Here is a 19,491-nt window from a genome sequence, read left to right as displayed (position 1 = left end):
GAGGCCGTATCGTTGTCATATTTGAATGTCTGATAGTACAGTCGGTGCCCTAACATAAGTACCTATCCGCTTTAAATACAGCTAGTAACTATGGCTGTAGACAAGCGGATTTTGAATTAGCAAATGGCTAACCGTTTGGTTAGTTATATTTTAAAACAGTACGAAGAATAAAAGAAGGAGATTAAAATCTACAGTAGCATACAACTTAAGCAATAAAAATATGTTCTAAAAAGCATGGTATCTAGTATTTTAGAAAACTACGTAAATTTTTACACGATCGGGAATCAATTGTTATTGTACTTTTGTGACCTACCATAAGTATGTTTGTCTAGTTATGTAAGGTTAATGCGTATTTTTTTTTAACTATAGGAAAAAAAGCCCATTGCTTTTGATTGCCTAAACTAAAACCTATAGCTGCTTTGTGCTTGAAATTATCAATTGTGTACCTAGTATTGTTTAAAAAAAATTGCTCGGAGTTGTCCCTATGACGGATTTGGCGGAATTGACCTTATATATGTTTCTTTCTCAAGACGTACTCTGTCTATTAAATAGGACAAAAATAAGTCAAATGGTAGGTTAATATTTGCTAATTTAAATTCCCCGTAGCTACAGTATTATAAGAACTTGTGGGAAGTGCGGGTAGTTCGAAAAACTCGCGCGGCTAAAAGATGTTGATGTCAACTTTAACCAGTCTTCTCCGAGACCCCGGGGACAACGCCGTCCTCGAAACGTCGGAAGTAAAACTTAAATACGCGATAAAGTCCCGTTTTACAATTTAATAATGCGTAGAAATCGTAAAAGTTTAAATCAGTGTTTTGTAGGACGTAATATATTGATTCAATAAGGTATACCAACAGCACACAATACCAACTTGATACCAATAGTCAGTAACCGTCTACGATGGTATCTTTCGCATCAGAGAGGCGTATGTAACTAGAGATAATTTAACCTATAGTACACTGTTCAATTAATAGTCTAACCAGAATATGTATGTCTTTAGGGATCACAAATTCACATATGACATTATAGTTTCGTATTGAACGAAGTGTGGATGCAACATGTGTGAGTATCCGTAATAGTTTGCTTCAATAAATTTCAAAGATACTCTAGTCTAGCTGAAACGAGTAAAAAGTCGACAGTCACAACAGTTTGGTGCGCTGTGATATATCGTTATATAATAGATAGTAATGTTTTATTGCTATCAGTGACAAATGTATCCTGCGTATATTTAAAAAAAAACCTGTTAAATTTATACATTATTATACAGCACTACTTTCGCTTCGTGCCATTCGTGTTGTGGCGTGTTGCAGGCTTAGTGATGAATAGAATAAATCTTTGGGAGTTATTGTATTATTAGTATTAGTAGTAGGTAGTATAGTTCTGGCGTTCATATGCATGTATAGATGATTGTATTGATAGACTACAAAGAGTATCTTCTGCATTGCAAACTATTTTGTAGAGTCGTGTCTATTGTCAAATTAACGAGAAAAATCATTCTCACATGGTATCCTCAGCCTCTTGTTTTTCATCGACAAGTTGTCGAATCTTTCATAAGGTTAGATTTTTTTCGGATACTTATGGTATATTAAATTCGACTTTAAATACATGAGCCACCCGTTTTAATATATTTGATATGTCTGTGACTTACGTAAGTTTTGTTATATTACTTATGGTATCACCTAACTACAGAAAATCCGCTCCATAACGTCACAGGATGGAAGCGCTTTCGAGATTTGAGCTAGTTTGCGAACTGACGCGCTGGTCAGAAAATAAAAATAAAATGACAAATTATCGTGTGGATCGAAACTTAACTTTGGTTGCCCTGGTATCACCTAACTAAATAAAAGCTGCTGGATGACGCCACAGGCTCTGCGTGCGCGGGAACGGTCGTGAGGCACGCTCGGATGCGCCCGGCTCGAGATACGGCCTAATTGGAAAACCGACGCGAAGGTTAATGAAATTAAGAGTTGACGAAATTTGGCTAAAGAATATTCATTTATTTTATTTTCGATGCTTTTGGAAAGGGTTATCAGAATCTGGGAATTTTGAACTTAAAATCGTGCTGACGAATAATGTAAAGTAAAAAGCAATGAATAACGTAGATGTGCATTCTAACTTAAACTTAAAAGCTATTTACTTTTTTCGAAATTCCATCAACTTTTGGGTCATTTCTACTCAGAATCACGAGGACTATCGATTTAAAACAAGTACAAAATTAACACAACAACTGCAGCTCCTTGGGTCGGACCAAGGCGCTGTCAATTATGCCTTTATTTACAAGTCGCAAAGGTCACAGATGTGACCTAATCGCGGATCCGCATATATTTCCGCGATTCGTTAGTGCATGCAAAATCAATTAGCTGGAGATAGTTATTTGTACAACAAGGGAGGAAAGTTGGTTTTTCTTGCGAGTCTTTATTTTGAGTCCCGAGAAAGCGAAAGATTCTATGATTGAATCACGAGTGAAGCGAGTGATTCTAAGTTAGAATCTTGTACGCTCAAGCGTCTTGAGCGTAGCGAGGGACTCAAAACCGCGAGATGTAAAATAACTTTGCTCTCGTGATGCACACATAATTTTTCACCTCAGTAGTGAGAACATATTAAAGGTTAAAATGTATTTCGAATTACACAGAATACAGACAAAAAAAAAAACAAAAAAAAAAGTATGAAGTGGCAGTTCATGGACTTCACTAAATTAAAAAGCTACTTTGTTTCACTCCCTGGCGTGAGGAAAGTCGCAATTTCTTCACTCCAGGGAGTGTCGAAAGTAGGCTTGTTTGAGCTGCTGAGGTGAAAAATAAATGTTCCCTCTACCGCGACTTCAGGGGTTTCGTTGCAATTGCTTACCAAATCTATAGCTTAAACGTACCAGTTTGACTGTGACACCTCTATGTAACCAGTAAAAAAACTATGTGCAAGGGTAATTTACGCTTATACTGGTTCTGGTTCGGATGGTCTCCGCTCAGATAGCAATTGTAATAACTCCACAGGTAGCTATTTACAAAGAAATCCGCGCTGTAGGCGGACCGTCACAACTAGCAAAGAGGATATAATAGGATAGAGCGGTACTGTCATAGTAAATTTTGTAACCACAGTAAATTCACTGCCATCTATGGACACACTTTAAAACTAAAAATTAATATTTATAAAAATACGATAAAATGTATATTTATGTATGGATAAATGTTTTTTTTATTTGCATTAATTTATTTTTATATGATTTTGATGTTGTGTTGAAATAACAAACGAAACCGTCAACGCCATCTATCCGAGAGTAGGCCAAAGGTAGTGGCGCCACCTGATTGAGAATCAAATTTTCTTGACTTTCCAGGCACCTTTTTCCTTAGACTGTATCCATCTATTATGGAGTTATATCTATCTTTGCAACTAGGTATAGTAGTTGTTACGAATATCTGACTCTATTTACAAGTATTAGAGACGAAATCTTGATTCAAACTTGTTTATGAATATGCTATGCGCTAGCACAAGCTCTATTAATTGGTAACATTATCACCGCTACGTGATATGCTAATTCCGTTTTGAAAATGGAACCGAACGACGGTTACGTTTGAAATGTAGTTGCGAAAGGTCTAGTCTTGCTCTTGTTTCTCTCCGAAGGTTGTGTGTGGGTTTCTTGCAACTAGGCTTTCTTAAAGAATGCACTTAAGTAATGTCTCGTTGGTCTATTTATAAGCGTCATTGGTAGCTGCTTGAACACAAATCCCTCCGCTCGATCTTTTAGTATTTTGGTGCAGAAAGGTAAAAAGACTTTATGAAACACTAATATTCTTGCTGCCTTTTTAAGGTAAGATAGAAGTATGAGTTCTCGCAATTTTTATTCTTTCCTATTGAAAAGTTTCATTAATCCTCGGTAGGGTCGTGGAGGAACTTGTTTATGCCTTTGTTATCGTCTTGGGTTCGATTCCCGCGTCGTGTCGCCGTTGTCAAACGATGCGTGCCCGATAAATCGCGTCTCGACACCTTCGATAAAACAATGGGAGAAAGTTACCATCGCACGACAAAAATCGCGTTTTAAAGGGTTTCTGCAACGGTACTGTTTACTTTACAGGGCGCAATCACATGTTAAACTTACTTTATGATAATACAGCTACAATATACAATGAGCAGTAAGTCGGATAAAATAAGAGGATAAAAATAAACAGCTTAAATTGTATGCTTCATTACACCAAAGCTTAAGCTGTAAGGTTTTATGATCAATTATTTTTGAAACGTAAGACTTGGACAAGGATATTCGAATATAGTGGAGCCATAAACATCATATTAAATATAAAAAAAAAAAACAATCTTATCTAATCACTCCACTCGTCGCGTGACATTTCTTCATCAGTCCATAAAGCAGCTAATAAAGTAATAAAATTTCGAATGAAGAACTACAAAAGTCCGAGCGAGCATGCATTCGTGCCTCAATGCAATAAAGCAATAACGTCTACACAGAACGTAGCAAACTATGTAACGAGATAGAATACTTAGCATCTACCGAATACTCTCAAGAGCTCTTCAAACGACATCGCCGCGAATAACCGGACAAATACAAACACACCTTCCACTGCACCAGGACGTTGCGAAGTTGAACATCTCCTGTTTTGGTCAAGTATAACCAGTGATTAATACGCGGCGATGTGACCGGGTCCTCTGGATTCCTATTTAATTGTATCTGCTTTCATGCATCTCTCGTCTATGGGAGACATTATCGTTTCAATCGTTTCAAGTCAGACGATGCATTCTGCCCGCTTGGATTCCTCGCCAACATTATAATTAAGATCAGTGAATGTAGAGATAAGATATTTTGCTATTAAATCAAAGACTTTGCAATGCTTTGCCATTTATGGAGAAGCACGAACATTGAGTTTGTGTCAATGAGTTTATTCATGAATGAAGCGGCCTAATTTGTTTAGAAACCTTAATAGTTATCAACCTCTTTCGGTTGTTCTTGAAACCCGGCCGTGTGCTGCGATTATTCAAATAAGCGTCGAGCATGCATATCGTGGCAGACGGCGGGTACCGTTGCTCCTACGTGATCCTAGCGCCTAGCGGCACTGACGCCCGTCATTACCCATCCATTAACTCAGTTTCAGGATGTGTGTGGCACACTTTCTCACTTACAACCTATTCGCTATCGACCTTTACCGTGATGACGACTTAACGGGACAATCCTCAAACTATTTCACAAATGCCGTAACATACTGATCTCGTATCAAAAACGATATGCAGGTCATTGACCGATGGTCCACTTAAATGCGCTTTTACTTTCATGCCACCGATGACATCTATCAATATACCGCGCATAAACTTGTTCTAATTTATCTGCATATTATGCATAATTACAAGCCCTTACATTCGCATGAGAATAATCGAATAGATTACTGTTTACGCGTCGTAAAAGGCGTGAATAATTACTTGGGCGACGGAAAAAGCGGTCGGATTCCACGACTAAAACGCAAAGTTGTCCTGTACGGGTTGCGATGTTCGTGTTTTTGTTGGGGTAAAAAATATGTCTGTGGAAGGAAGCGGCAGGGTTCGGTTGGGGTTGGGAAGATGCTTGGGGCCTTCGGGCCGGGACTGCGGTCCGTCAGTCTCGCTGTGCTCGGTGCGTACAGCGGTCGTGGAGGGGCGTAGCGCCGCGCGCTCACGTATCTTCTGTTGTTCGCGGCTAGCCGTCGAGAGCGCACGTGTTGCCGGCGACTGATGCTCCGATTCCGACGCGTACACCTGTGACTGCGCAAATATTTGACGTGATGTGAAAGACCATTGTTGGTTCTGTAGTGTTTATCAAGAAGCCAAACCGATTGTGTTAACGTGCTTAGTTTTTGTGTGCCTGTGTTGGAGGGATAAACTCTCGTGTTCAGAAGAATTTGTCGGTGCACGAGTTTCGGCGACAGCCAAAGCGTCCGAATCCACAGTTGGATGAACGCCAACATCCCCGCTGCTAAGGTGAGCGAAATCTGAACCCTCGAATGAAAATCCAATCGAATGTAAATTTACAGGAAACAGCTATAAAACTGATGTTTTTCAGGCTTATCTGCAGCTTTGCCGCTTATCGGGTCGTTCCGTTCCGCCTGCCTGATATTTATATTATTAGTATTACGTCCCATTCCTATTTCTGCTGCGATTTTACAGCTTTATCAGACAGTTGGGAATATTCCTGTGTACTCTTTTTTTTATCAAAAGCATTCAATATCAACTAACCAATGCATGAATCTATGACTGGGCTTAATTTACATAGGTACCTTTTCCTACTTTTCATAAAAATGGTTTACCTTATTGTTCATCTGCAGTCATCACCAATAACAGCATGTGTTTTCAAACTGCGTGAGTCTATTGTCTTAATTCTCAACAATTGTAAAATTGCCCCTCAATGCTATATTATTTATAGTCAATAATTTCCACATTATAAAACACGCATAGAACGAAGTCATTACATTACCGAAGCTAGAGCGTTATCGCTGCACAATCGTTTGCGTCGACACGCTATGTCGCTATTTATTTTTTTAGGGTTCCGTACCCAAAGGGTAAAAACGGGACCCTATTACTAAGACCAATGAGGATATAAGATAGAGCGGTACTGTCATAGTAAATTTTGTAACCACTGTAAATTCACTGCCATCTATCGACATACTTTAAAAATAAAATGAAGATTTAAAAAAATACGTTAAAATGTATTTAAATATGGATAAATTATTTTTTTATTTGCATTAATTATTTTTATATGATTTTGACCCATGTTCTTTCACTGGTATTCGTTAAAATTATAAATAACAAACGAAACAGTCAACGCCCTCTATACGAGAGTAGGCCAAAACTAGTGGCGCCATCTGATCGAGAATCAAATTTTCGTGATTTTCGAGGCACGTTTTTTCCTTAGCACGTTTTCCTATCCATCTATTACGGAGTTATATCTATCTTTGCTAAGACTCCTCTGTCCGCCTGTCTGTCTGTCTTTCTGTCAATTTTCACAGATAATGTATTTCTGTTGCCGCTATAACAACAAATACTATAAACACAATAAAATAAATAGTTAAGTGGGGCTCCCATACAACAAACGTGATTTTTTTGCAGTTTTTTTGCGTAATGGTACGGAACCCTTCGTGCGCGAGTCCGACTCGTACTTGACCGGTTTTTTTTTACTTTGTTACTTTACCTATTAGGTACATCAAATACCTACCCAATAAAATTTATTGTTTTTTAAGTAGGTAATCTTAAATTAACAACGGAATTGCAGACATTATTAAATTTGGATCTGTCTCTGTTCTAAACTTATGGTAATTAACAGATTGCAACATACGCGTATTTTTTCACACAGTAATTTATAAACGTTAATCATTTTTGTGCTGTCTGAGTCAAGGTCAATATAGACGAAGTCTGTTATTATCTATGGCTCGTTATCTCGTAGTTTCAAGGGCACAATTACGAACTACGAGCTTATCTGTGCGTTGTTTAGTTGTGTTAACTCTTATAGCTATCAGCCTGTTAATCCGTTATAAAGCGTTTTATTGTTTCGCTTAATGGGCGTCAACATCGAACGATGTCGGATGATGCCACCTAAATACAAGTTCTTGGTAATGCTAATTATCAAATTTAATGTGTACTTAGTACTTACCTACTTAATAGTTGAATATTTAGAGCTAATATTTCAGCCTACTCTTCACGTGGAGATCGATTTTAAAGTGCAATTTGCCAATTTACAGAAAAAATATATTCACTTATTTTCAAACCTCATGTATGTTCTTAACATGATTACTCTATTCTCTATTTAATACAACGTCACTTTATTTAACATGATTTCTTAAAAACTGACTTGTGGTTATAGGTAGGTACATATAATTTAAACTGAAACTCAAATAAGTAGGTTGTGTACTCTATATAATAATTAGAAGAATATATTATTAAAGAGATACAATATTTTTGTCTGCAATACCATTTTCATATGAAGGAATGAGAATAGCTACTCCAAACCGGTAGAAAGATATCTTTCTGATGACAAATGATAACTCCTGACTCTTGCTGCCGATTAATTCTTATCGGCGATTCCGTCAGACAGCGCACCGCGTACGTGACTCCCACAAGGGGCCTTTACCTCCCTGGTCACGTTTGACACACTCTCGAACAGGAGCTCCTAAGTCCAAAACAAACGCAACTAATAACGAATATTTGCTTACATCACTAATACTGAAATACGCCGAGTGCTATCCTTATCTAGCAGGCGTATGCATTTCTCTAGCTTTAAACTTTCAAGTGCCGGCGCCACCTGACTCAGGGAGCACTTCAAAAATCCGACCTCCCCGAAATAGATCGAACGTGACTGTCTACCCCTGGTTTTTTCGTCTTTGCAAATCGTCACTCATTCAATCGGAGGCGGTTGGCCTTTTGCCAGGACATCACGGGTGCCAAGGTTTGATCCACTTTTACAATCGAGCTTGGGACAGACGCGAGTTGTATTTGCAGAATAAAATCGCGTCATTTGCAGTGGCAACGGTGCTTGACCCGGTGTCGGACGCCCATAACACTATATTTATGCTATCCACATTGCAGTTGCGGTGAAAATAACTTGTTAGCGATTTTATGGTGACACGCTTTGCATCTGGGAGTTTCGGACGTGCAACTTAATCTGCAACCTTGCGGTGTATTTAGGTGCAGCCCCGTGTTCTGGCGTATTTCTCAGCAGTTGCAGCGTGCCGGCTCTCTCGGTGCTGGGACTGAAATTAGTTTTACGAGTGCCGGCCGCGGCTATGACGCGGGTGCTGCTCGCATCAAACGCGAGGCAACTCATTGTTACGTTTATTAATAGTTTCTATGAGCCGTTTACATTACACTCGTGTGTTATGCCGGCTCTCGTTTCATTTTCGTAACCTCAGCCTGTATTTTGTAAGCGGATAATTACTCGCAGCGACTAAACAAAAGTAATCTCCGACAGTTTCCGATTGGTCAAGCGAGTCTTTTGTTAGTCCTCGTTTGAAAAGAAATGCATTTAATGTTCTTCGGCCGTCGTCTTGCTAAATCAATATTGACACAATAGAAGAAGCTTTAAGAATACGAAGTGCACATTGTGAACAAGGATATTTATTGATGTCATGAGGCCAGCAGCTGTCGAACAATGCGCTCGCTTTACCAAAATGATGCTTAATTATTCATGCCATGTCGCCAAAAAAGTGAAGCAAGAAATTCATGGTGACCGGGCACAGCCGAGCGACCTATTCAGGCTTGACTAATCGCACTAATTAGATACCGATTTGGTTTCACTTTCCGATCCCATATCGAGTCGCAATTTCGTTTAATCCGTGAACAGCCTTGTGTCAGTTTTAGTTTTGGCAAATCAATCTCCCAGCTTTACCTCATTTGGTTCGCGTTGAATAATTATTTGCAATTAATTCGTTTGCTGAGGCACAAAAACTATTGAGGTCTCATTTGTTTTGGCTAAAGATTTAATGACTGTAAATATTGGTTAAGAGGTCGGTTATCGGTAAAAACGTCGAACCGACGACAATGCGCACAAGTTAAACTGACAATCTGGCGCTCTTCCGAATAAAATGCACTTAACATTTTAGTGTTGCATTGACACCAAAATGTCACGCGGTGTAGGGCCACGGGCCGGACGAAAAAGTGGACAAGTGTGATGGTGCTAGAAAATCGGAACAAGACGATTCGTATATGGAAGGAAGAACTGGTCTTTTACCATTGTCGAAGTTGAATAACGGTTTTCATGGGATAAAAAACCGTCCCAGTGTTTCCATCCTGCGTAATTGGCAGGTTTCATTCGGAATGCTGCCTGGGGAACACACATCCCAAAAGGACAGACAGAATACCATAAAAGGCCAAACCGATGCCCGTTTTTTTAAATATAATTTCAATTTATCACCAACATAGAGAGGAAAATGCTAATTACTTACTTTAATGCCTTGTCTATTTTATTACTGCGAATACGTATTACGTTGGTTGTTGAAGAACGAAATGACCGTTTTACTAGATTTATTACGGTGCTTTAATGGAATAGATTTATTACTATAAATAAATTGATTTGTCATATGATTTATGGAGGCTAAGTTATTTAGTAATCAGGTTTGCACCGTTGTCTAATATCTACGCCGATCGATCACTTGGCTTTTTAAAAAGGCTTGCAAACGCGTCTAAATCCCTGTCGGTAATGGCCCTAATGGCGTTGTATCGCGGTCTAGATATTTAAATGTCGTGACATTTATGCCCCAGTCACTTAGGCGGCGTGTTTTAACGGTAAAGTTAATCATAATCCAGGTTCTCGGTAATAACAAGCCGTGGCAGCCCCTTAAACTGGGAATGTGTGTTAAACGCTTCTAAACCGCTTCCGAGAAAGTATACCCTGGTTTCTATTACATACATGGAGAAAAAATGTTAAGGGTTTCTAGGTTACTTGACACTCGCTGACTTGTTTCCTTAGACTCCTTGCGGCAGTAAATTTAAAGATCTAACCTATATACATCGAACTATTTAAAATTGGTACGTTTGTTGTATCAATAAACTTTTATCTGAGAGATCATCAACCTAACGCGGGAATACATTAGAGCAGACGATTAGCGGTTTGTCGCGAGCACACAAACTGTTTGCACAATTGATTGTCTACTGTTATCGTTCTCACCATTCTTGGCTCGTAACTAACGCTCGTAACAATGTAAATAACATTCATCGAGCATTTGTGTAAATTTACAAACACTCAACTTTCTTTTACTTCAGTCACTCAACATTAGGCTTGTCAATGCTCTGAAGTTACTAGAAAGTGTAAGTTAAAGTTTACATTCGCCATTACCTTCTTATGTTACTGTCGTTTTTTGCCGTCGTTTTTGATACGGCCGCGAGATTTTATATCTTTTTACAATGCAACGCAAAAACCTGGCTAGTCCAGCTGAGGCGCACGAGCTCTTTTATGGTATCATTGAAAAAAACGGCAGCTGGCCCTCCCCATATTAGTGCACTCACTGCGAAAGGTGTCGCAACCTGCACCGCCTTACTAGCACACGAATAACCCTTGTAAATTAAGCCAAGCTGTAAGTTCCTAAGGCAGAAATTAATTTACCTGACACTGCAATTCAGTCGATTAATTGCTTGAGTGGCCTGTATCCGTTTCGGAATAGAGTACGTTTTCGTGTGGTGTTCCAGCAATGTTAGTGCTAAGCAATTAATTAAAAACACATAAAGATCTTTCTACGAACAGATTAGCTGCGAGAAAAGAGAAAATTCCTTCTTATGGGGCCGAGCGAACTTCGAGACCGCATTTGCAGAATTCTTGATACCTACTCTAGCGATGTCGCGATGGATGTAAGTTAGTGTTTGTTCGCGAGTCGCTTTGCTTTATTGGACACAATGTTTATTAGCCTCGTCTGTGGCTGACATGTTTATGGACCATAAGTCACATACATCTAAATCACAAATCATCGCTTCCTCGATTGCTCATCGTACAGTACAGGCAGGATTGGAGAAACTCGTGAAATATTGCAGTGCATCCATTATTCATTAATTAACCCAGTATTGCCGACTCCATATCTGGTCCTAGGCAGTAGTTGCGCTCATCACTTAGACGCAGGACATCTAACATTTCCGGAAGCTCTCACAAGTCGTGTATCGGTTATTTGACACTAGTAGTTAGCAATAAATACCGCAGTTTCTCAGGGACTAAGTATTTCTAAATGGTCAATGTGAGACATGCTCATTTTGCCTTCCGCATTCTGTGCTCTGTACCATTTTTGTTTAAGCCAGTAATATTGTTTTTATTTATTTTTTGTTTCCATCCACATTTCGGGTTGTTATGCAAACTTATTACAAATAATAACAATATTAATTTAAAAAAAATACAAGACTTTTCCTCTTCACGTGTTTCACGACCTGAGTCACGAATTCTTTTAATTTTGACAAAATGTAGTTTGCCAAGGTTCTAGGAAATGCATGGAGATCATTACTGCGGCTCTAGTAAAGCGAATGTCATCAGCAAATTCATTACGTCTCATGACAATATAGGATCTATGCTTTTGTTTTGAAATGTTTACGATGCTCTTATGTTTTGTAACTAAAAGTGCATCTGTGCCAAAATACGTTGTGGCTAACCTAAAATTAAACCAGTGTTACAAGTGTTAAATCGCTGCACAAACACCGTCGCTGTTGGTGTCGGAGAGGATAAATCAACACGTTCCCTTAGTTAACTCCTGACTTTTGAACTCGAATACCACGAATCTACGGCCAGGCCGTGTCTCGTGTTCGAACGGCTCGGAACCGTGTAATGATCGCATGAACCGCAAACCCATTTATATCGATGTCGGTGGGTTGTCGTGTCGTGTTGGCCCCGTCGGTCACGACGGCGACACGACACTCTCACGACACTGGCAATTAACACGAGCGCAGCGGGGGGTGAAACCCGTTGCTGGCTAACAGTGTCGACTTTGAAATGGTTGTATGTTTTACGATGGTGCTAATTTTGGAACTGTCCTTGGGCACCGACGATGAGTCACGTATCTCATCGCGTTTATGTTAGACATTTTATTACCAATTAATTACCAGTTTTGCTAATATGTTAATTCATTCTCAGTGAAATACTTTTACGATTGCTTAATTATATTGGTCGTTAAATAGGAGTTTCACCCCGAGGACGTTACATAATGTTGTTATTAATTTTAACGTATTCGCGTATAAAAAGCACCAGAAACGCCGATTTCTCTGATCTCTCTTAGGTAATCATATTTTTATATTTCTTCTTTTTTTTCGTGTCTAATTTCATACACTGGATGCGCAAGTTTTATATTTTACGTTGGTCATTGAATAGCTTGTTTAGGACCACATTTTGGCTGCATACGAACTTCTAGCTAATCTAGCTAGACAACGACGACCTTAAGAAATTGAGTTTGGTCATATAAAGTCATTGCACAAAAGCCTAACGCAAAGCTATGAGACTTTTATACAATTTCTTGTATACAAAGATATCTAAATCTGCTTAAATATACAATTTAGATCTGCCTAAACCAAGGCAGACAAGGTCAGGTCTACGCCCTCGGCCAGCGAGTCTTCGCTTGACAGTGACGGTCAGTGTCGGACCGGCTGTCAAATCGATTCGAAAATACTATCAATCAATCATTTGACGCTTGAGGTGAAATTTAGACCGTCAAGGTGCTAAGAAAGAGGGATTCCGTACCTTGACCCTAATATTTCTTCCTGGTTTTGGGATTCGAAAAATTGTTTGACGTTAACTTAAATAGATGTCATATATTAAAGAAAAAGTGACGTAGCCCTCCAGTGGTGGTGAAGGAATCAAAAATATTCAATAAGACAATTTGATTTGTTCCCAAAGTTGTGTAAAGCTGATGGTGTCATAATATTCTAACGACGATACGAAAATGCTAAAAAAGTTTGTAAACAAGTCTACATGCACCGTAAATAGATGTTTATTTTTGCACATGGCACTGGTACGAGTAGTTTTTTTTTAAATACCACGTCGGTGGCAATCAAGCATACGGCCCGCCTGATGGTAAGCAGTTACCGTAGCCTATGGACGCCTGCAACACCAGAGATATTACACGCGCGTTGCCGACCCTTTAAAAACCTGTACACTCTTTTTTTGAAGAACCCCATACTGTAGCCCCTCGGGAAAAACCTCGTAGTTGTACCCTATACCCTATATTGAACATAGCAACATTAGTAACCGTACGCGGAATCCCAATATCGCAGAAAATAACGAGGGTTGTATAGCAAAGTTTCTTCGACGGTCGATTGTTTCTTTTATCCGGAAGATGAACAATGTCCCTGTATTTGCAGGCAATGCATGTTCCTTATCGCCGCATCCATCGTGGAAATTATAAACGATAACTCGTTATTGAAAACAGATGAAAGTCACGAGGTCCTCTAATCCCAATTATTCAATTCGCTGAATGTCGAGCCGATGACATGCGGGCTCCAAATGATACGGGAGCATTTGAATAAACAAATTACTTGCCTCTTCACTGATGTTGATTTATAACTCTAGCACACGCCCGCGGCCTTGCCCAATTCATACAACAATACTGAATCGAGAACCTGGATGACTTCTCGTTTGAAATGTGACTTCCTGAGTTGTATATTTAGATTGCGTGCCTTATTGCTCTTTATTTTAAGATCGATACTCGTATTACTTGAAGCAGTGTTGTCAGTAGTTCTGTCCTTAAGCGAACCTTGATCCTTTGTTTGATTGCGTCAATAGGGCTTGCGCATCTTGTATTCATTACTTTTAAAGTCTATAAAATACTATAATAAAAAAAGTATTATTTATAATGCATATTTACATAATTTAAACACTTCAGTGAAACCGTACTCCTTAAACCATTTATGTTATCTGTAGTGAACAGCTCCAAGTAGTAACTTGATACCCGTCTCGTTGCAAGACGAACTGACTGCTGCATGCACAGCCAGAGTTACGACAAACTCAGTCATAACATTACTAAAGTTACATTTAATTAAACTTGTTTTATTAAGATGTTTCGACTTGATAATGCAACTAAGACTCTGCTTCTTTCTGATAAGATTTAAAATCTTCTGGGTGTGAAACTCGGGGGAGCGACCCACTTCGCGCATGGGCATTAAAGTTCCTTTGGGTAATGAATGGAATGAATACAGAGTATGTTTGAATGGCTGTTTAGTTCATCAAGTCTTTTGATGCTAGCTTCTATAGTTTTACATTATATGCGAGTGGGATTTGCAACGTACTTGATTCGCAATTTGTTCATTTGTAGGCCAGAAATTAGTTCTCTGTCTATTGAAGAAACAATTACATACTTGCAAAATGGTTTCAGATGTTTCATGCTTTAGTGGAATTGTGAACCAAATTTCAGGGTTTTTTTCGATCAGCATAAGAACCGATCTGTACAAATGATATTCTGGTATATACCAATATTAATTTTTAACAAGCAGAAACGTCTGCGATCGATGCTATTAAGCTTAGAATAAATTTAAAAGTAGAAAAATTACTGCCTTGGGTGAAGAGGCCGTGAGTTCAAGTCTCACCCAAGGCAGTAATTTTTCCACTTTTAAATTTATTCTAAGTTTTATACCAATATTCTTCTTATCTCTAAATCTTTTTACCTGACTGCGCGAGAGCAAAGACCGGGTTTTTGAAGAATGACTATGTTTGTTAGGATTTAATGAAGACAAAACATTATAAGTAGAACCAATATCAATGTTAAAAATTAGCTCTGTAAATGCTTTTACCTTAGCACTCCGAAGATAAATGTTTCTGCCACTTAATCAAGTACTAACGCTATGCTAAACCCACGCACTGCTGGACGTTCTTGGATGCTCTCCAAACTTACAAGGACGTACGAAAAACCATTGCTAAAATGGATTACCGTTAGCTTGGATTCACCACTTACATTACTCATAGTCATACTGATTTATTTACAATAATATTTCATTATATATTAGAAAGAATGATGACATCTAAATATCTCTCAAAGGACAAAGAACACGTTTTAGATGAACGTTTAGCCAATGTAATACGCTTCCCCGAAATGGTTGTCAACCTTTGGCGACGCAAAAAATGTTCCGTTTTAACCGCATTGTAATTATTCGCGCCTACATCGATTGGGGTAAATTACACGCCTCGATCGTAATGTACAGTTTTAGATAGTTGTTTGAACAGTCGTAGTGTTCCAAGATGATGATCAGAACAGTTTTTGTACCCACTTTGTAACATTTGATTGATCGTTGAGCCAATATGTTAATAGCCTGAGAATTCATATTACATTTTAAACAGAAACCTTTTTGTTCAAGCAACATGTCGAGTCACAATGAAGCCTGTTCAGAAGATAGTAAAATTGTATGCACTCCCCAGTTGATGTAAAAAAACATAATGCGCTTGCCCTTTGAATTGGTGCTGATCTTTATTTTTTTCACTTTTTAAAATGTAACTATTCACTTCACTCCCTTTAGAGGTTGCGCTTATGTGAATGCTGGAGGCTGAAACATCCTACCTTTTTTTATTGTACAGATTCCAAATAAGTGATGTGTGTCCTGTCTGGAGGTTTTACGAAAATGTTTTATCACTTGTTTTCAACTAGTCTTTCCTCCTTTACCAGTCGCCCATTGACAATTTAAGTGTGTGAGATGATCTACTTTTTATAACAACATATCAATCATTTTTATCAGCGCTTTGCGACTTGTTTTGAGAAAAAAAAATTGTCATCTGTGCATATATGCACTTTGGAAATCCAAATATGATTATGTGCCGTTAATTTTTGTCGTATATAGGTACCTTATACGATGTTTGTCAATACTGATAAATAAATTGTAATTGTAAGCATTTTACAATAATTTGCATATAGAAATATTAGTTCGTAGAACTTTTTGCACATATATGTAAAATATATCTTCAAAAATAACGTAACTGTGAGTATGTACTTCTGGCAATATAAGGATTTGGCAGTGCATAAATACAATAAAGTAGGTAGAAGTACCTAGACCTAAATCAATTATAAAAATTGCACATAATTAACGTGTTGGTTCATTAGTAGTACAACAATTGGCGACTAATTTTGACACCCAGAAGAATAATTTAAGCAAGTATAAAGCATTATTGTCAAGGTAAATTTTCCACGAAATAATCAGTTACATTTGTTTGACGTCACCTTTACTAAACAGAGTTACGAAACAGCGCTCATCTCTTGTTTTCATTAATAGCGAATTGTTTATCTTTCGTTATCTTCACTCGTAGTACTACAGTGTTTGAGCTACGACTAAACATGCACGTAGAAATAATGACAGTGTTATATATGATTCAACAAATCTTCCAGTTCTGTTTACATCGTCTAAATTTAAGGTTTTGCGGTTATCTAAGTCATACAATGGATATTGGTATGTTACCTTACAATTTCACTGGTAAAAAATGTCAACAACAATGACTCGATTTGGATAACGAGTTACCTATATGTAAGAGTTGAGGTTTAAGGTACATATAACAGTTAGTCAACATTAACCGCAGCAGCACTACGTCACACGACATTGTTGGCACTTGCTTGATCTGACTCACTGTCTGTTTATGTCCGATCCGATAAGGTATTCGATAACTTTCTATAGTAGACATAGACTAAGCTATATCGATCTAACCTCGTGATTACTGGAGCGCAACCTTACGTTATTACCAAATGATATGTCACATTATTTGATCATATCTATGTTACATATCATATCACTTTCAAGGTTGCTAGGTAAATGCTAGTACTCAGATCAAAGGCTATTAGGGAGTTTGATTAAAATACAGTTATTATAGTCATTTGACCATGTTTGAATCATATAATTGTCAAAGGTAGCTTAAAATTTTAGTACCCAGTTTGTAAGGTTCTTAAGGAAATATCAGTAAAAGAGCCAAAGACCCACTTGTCAAAGTATAATAAATATTTGAGCTGCAACCGCGCCACTGACGACTATTGAAGTCGATTAGGGCCATTGCCATTGCTCACTGACCCAAAGAATCTACAGCATTTCTACACTTACCTCGATTTTAAAGTGGCTCAAACATGGTATTTATATTATTTAGAATAATAGGTTGTGTGAAATTGAAAATCAAGTGTAGGTACTCTATTTGAAAATTGGCGGGAAAATCTATGGAGCTCAATATCTCAAGAAAGTATTTTACTTAAATTTTCCTTAATCATACTACAACCTGGTCATCAAAAACAGTAAATAAAGTGAGACGTAAACTGAGATAATTATTTTTCTTTCACATAATAATGCATCATCTTACACAATAAAAATTGTTAATAGTTTAGCATGCCTCACTATCTATACTGCAGTCAAATCTAGAGCAATTAACACACCTATAATCTTTTAATTTCTATATAGCCTAGGGGACACAGGCTATATAGAAAATAATTATTCAATCGTTTTTGACCGTACACAAGTTTTGAAGACAGCTACAATAACAGTAGCATAGATACAGTTAGCACAGGATGCGGTTTAATTGCATGCGGATCACGCTTCCGCTGCGCCGGCGCACTGTGCACCGATTAGCGTGGTCAGCGTGTTCAGCGGGGAATCGAACCCTGAACAACGACAACAACTACCTACTTTAAAAAAAAACCTACACAATGCATTGAGGGCTAGACAACTAATTTTAGTCAAGCGAATTTATGATTGGATGCGTCAGGTGCATTTAAAAATATTGCAAAAAGAAATCAATAAAATTCACAATCGAGTGCTCACCCCTTTTTCAAAGATGGATTTCGATTGTTATGCTAATTCAAAAGCAAATCGAACATTTCCCCCTGCCCCTCGCGTTGCAATACTTGCAATAAATCGCATCGTCCGTTATTCCATATTAAAACTGCATCTCTCTTTTATGCACGTTAAAAAGTAACATTCACAAAGCTAAATGTAAATGTATGATAGTTTAGACTGTAAGCAAATGCAATAAGGTTCAAAATTTGTCGTGTAATCGAATGAGTTACGAGCGTGCAAAATTTTTCCCTTACAAAATCTACAGAGGCATGGAGGAATCCCTGTCAGGGCAAAGAAGGTATTAAAATATTGGTCTCCTATATACATACGCCTGTATAGATACGCCCTTTTAGAATAAATGGAGAGTTTAGAAATAGGATTTAAATAAAGGGTTGCCTATCCTAGCCATACAGGGTGTCAATTTATTGCCTATTACAGTACAATGGCGAAGGAAAATTTATAACGTGGCAACGTCCGCCTGGGCCCTTTACGGGCTTGTAATGTGATTTTATAAATCCGGCATTTCAGAACTGTCGGCGGGGATGAGCGTAAATCATAGAATCTTTATTGTAATATTATACAATAACTTGTTGATTTGTTTACCCCAAATAAATGTTAAAAATGGTAATTTTGTCTTCGGAATTATCCATCCCTTTTTTATAAAGCATGTTCCATCATAGAATGCATCGGCACTTACCATAGGTGAGATTGTGGTCAAATGCTTACCTTTATCCAATAAATAAATAAATCAAATATAATCTTCTAGATAAGTACTCAATAAGCACAAGGTTTACGTAATAAGTACTAGACTATTATTAATTTTTTTTGCCTGTTTTCTAAATGGTAATCCCAAAGTTGCAAGAGAACGTATCTATTTTAGACTGAATATAACCTAAAGCTACGTACTTAAGCACCATCCATAGTGATATGATAGAAGAAAATTAATAATTTAAACAGAAGCATTTATTCTATATTTTGAGCGGTGGCAGACATCATTTTAAAATTACTGTCTATCTATGTATTTTTTATGTAAATGACCGCGACTCTACATAAAGCCATATCAATCTTTACAATCACTTCTAATCTGCCATCTATCGATCAGAGATTACATAATCGTACCTCCAGTGTCTGTACACAATAACAACCCAGGAGGCCCCCTTCCCCTTTTAGAGGCCGGAGGGCCAGAGGACCAAAGGGTCGCAACGCGTGCCAGTGCCAGGCACGTGTGTGCAGCGTGTGCTATATGTGCAACTGATGTGTTTATTAGTGTGCGGAAAA

At 38.0% G+C, this 19,491-nt stretch overlaps 1 protein-coding gene across 9 annotated transcripts in view; it reads left to right on the top strand.

Moving 5' to 3' along the window:
- Positions 1 to 19,491, top strand: part of LOC134742191 (rho GTPase-activating protein 23) — a 402,175-nt gene that overhangs the window by 184,306 nt on the left and 198,378 nt on the right. The window contains exon 1 of one of the 9 annotated variants that reach the window (XM_063675184.1): positions 5,510 to 5,952. The exons of the other annotated variants lie outside the window; for them this stretch is intronic. Coding sequence (XP_063531254.1) covers positions 5,926 to 5,952 — 27 coding nt within the window. The 5' untranslated portion in view covers positions 5,510 to 5,925. Of the gene's footprint in view, positions 1 to 5,509; positions 5,953 to 19,491 lie in introns of those variants that run through there. 9 annotated transcript variants of the gene reach the window in all.

This window comes from Cydia strobilella, chromosome 6, assembly GCF_947568885.1.
Source record: "Cydia strobilella chromosome 6, ilCydStro3.1, whole genome shotgun sequence".
Lineage (NCBI taxonomy): Eukaryota > Metazoa > Arthropoda > Insecta > Lepidoptera > Tortricidae > Cydia > Cydia strobilella.
This window is presented reverse-complemented; position numbering and strand designations above follow the sequence as displayed.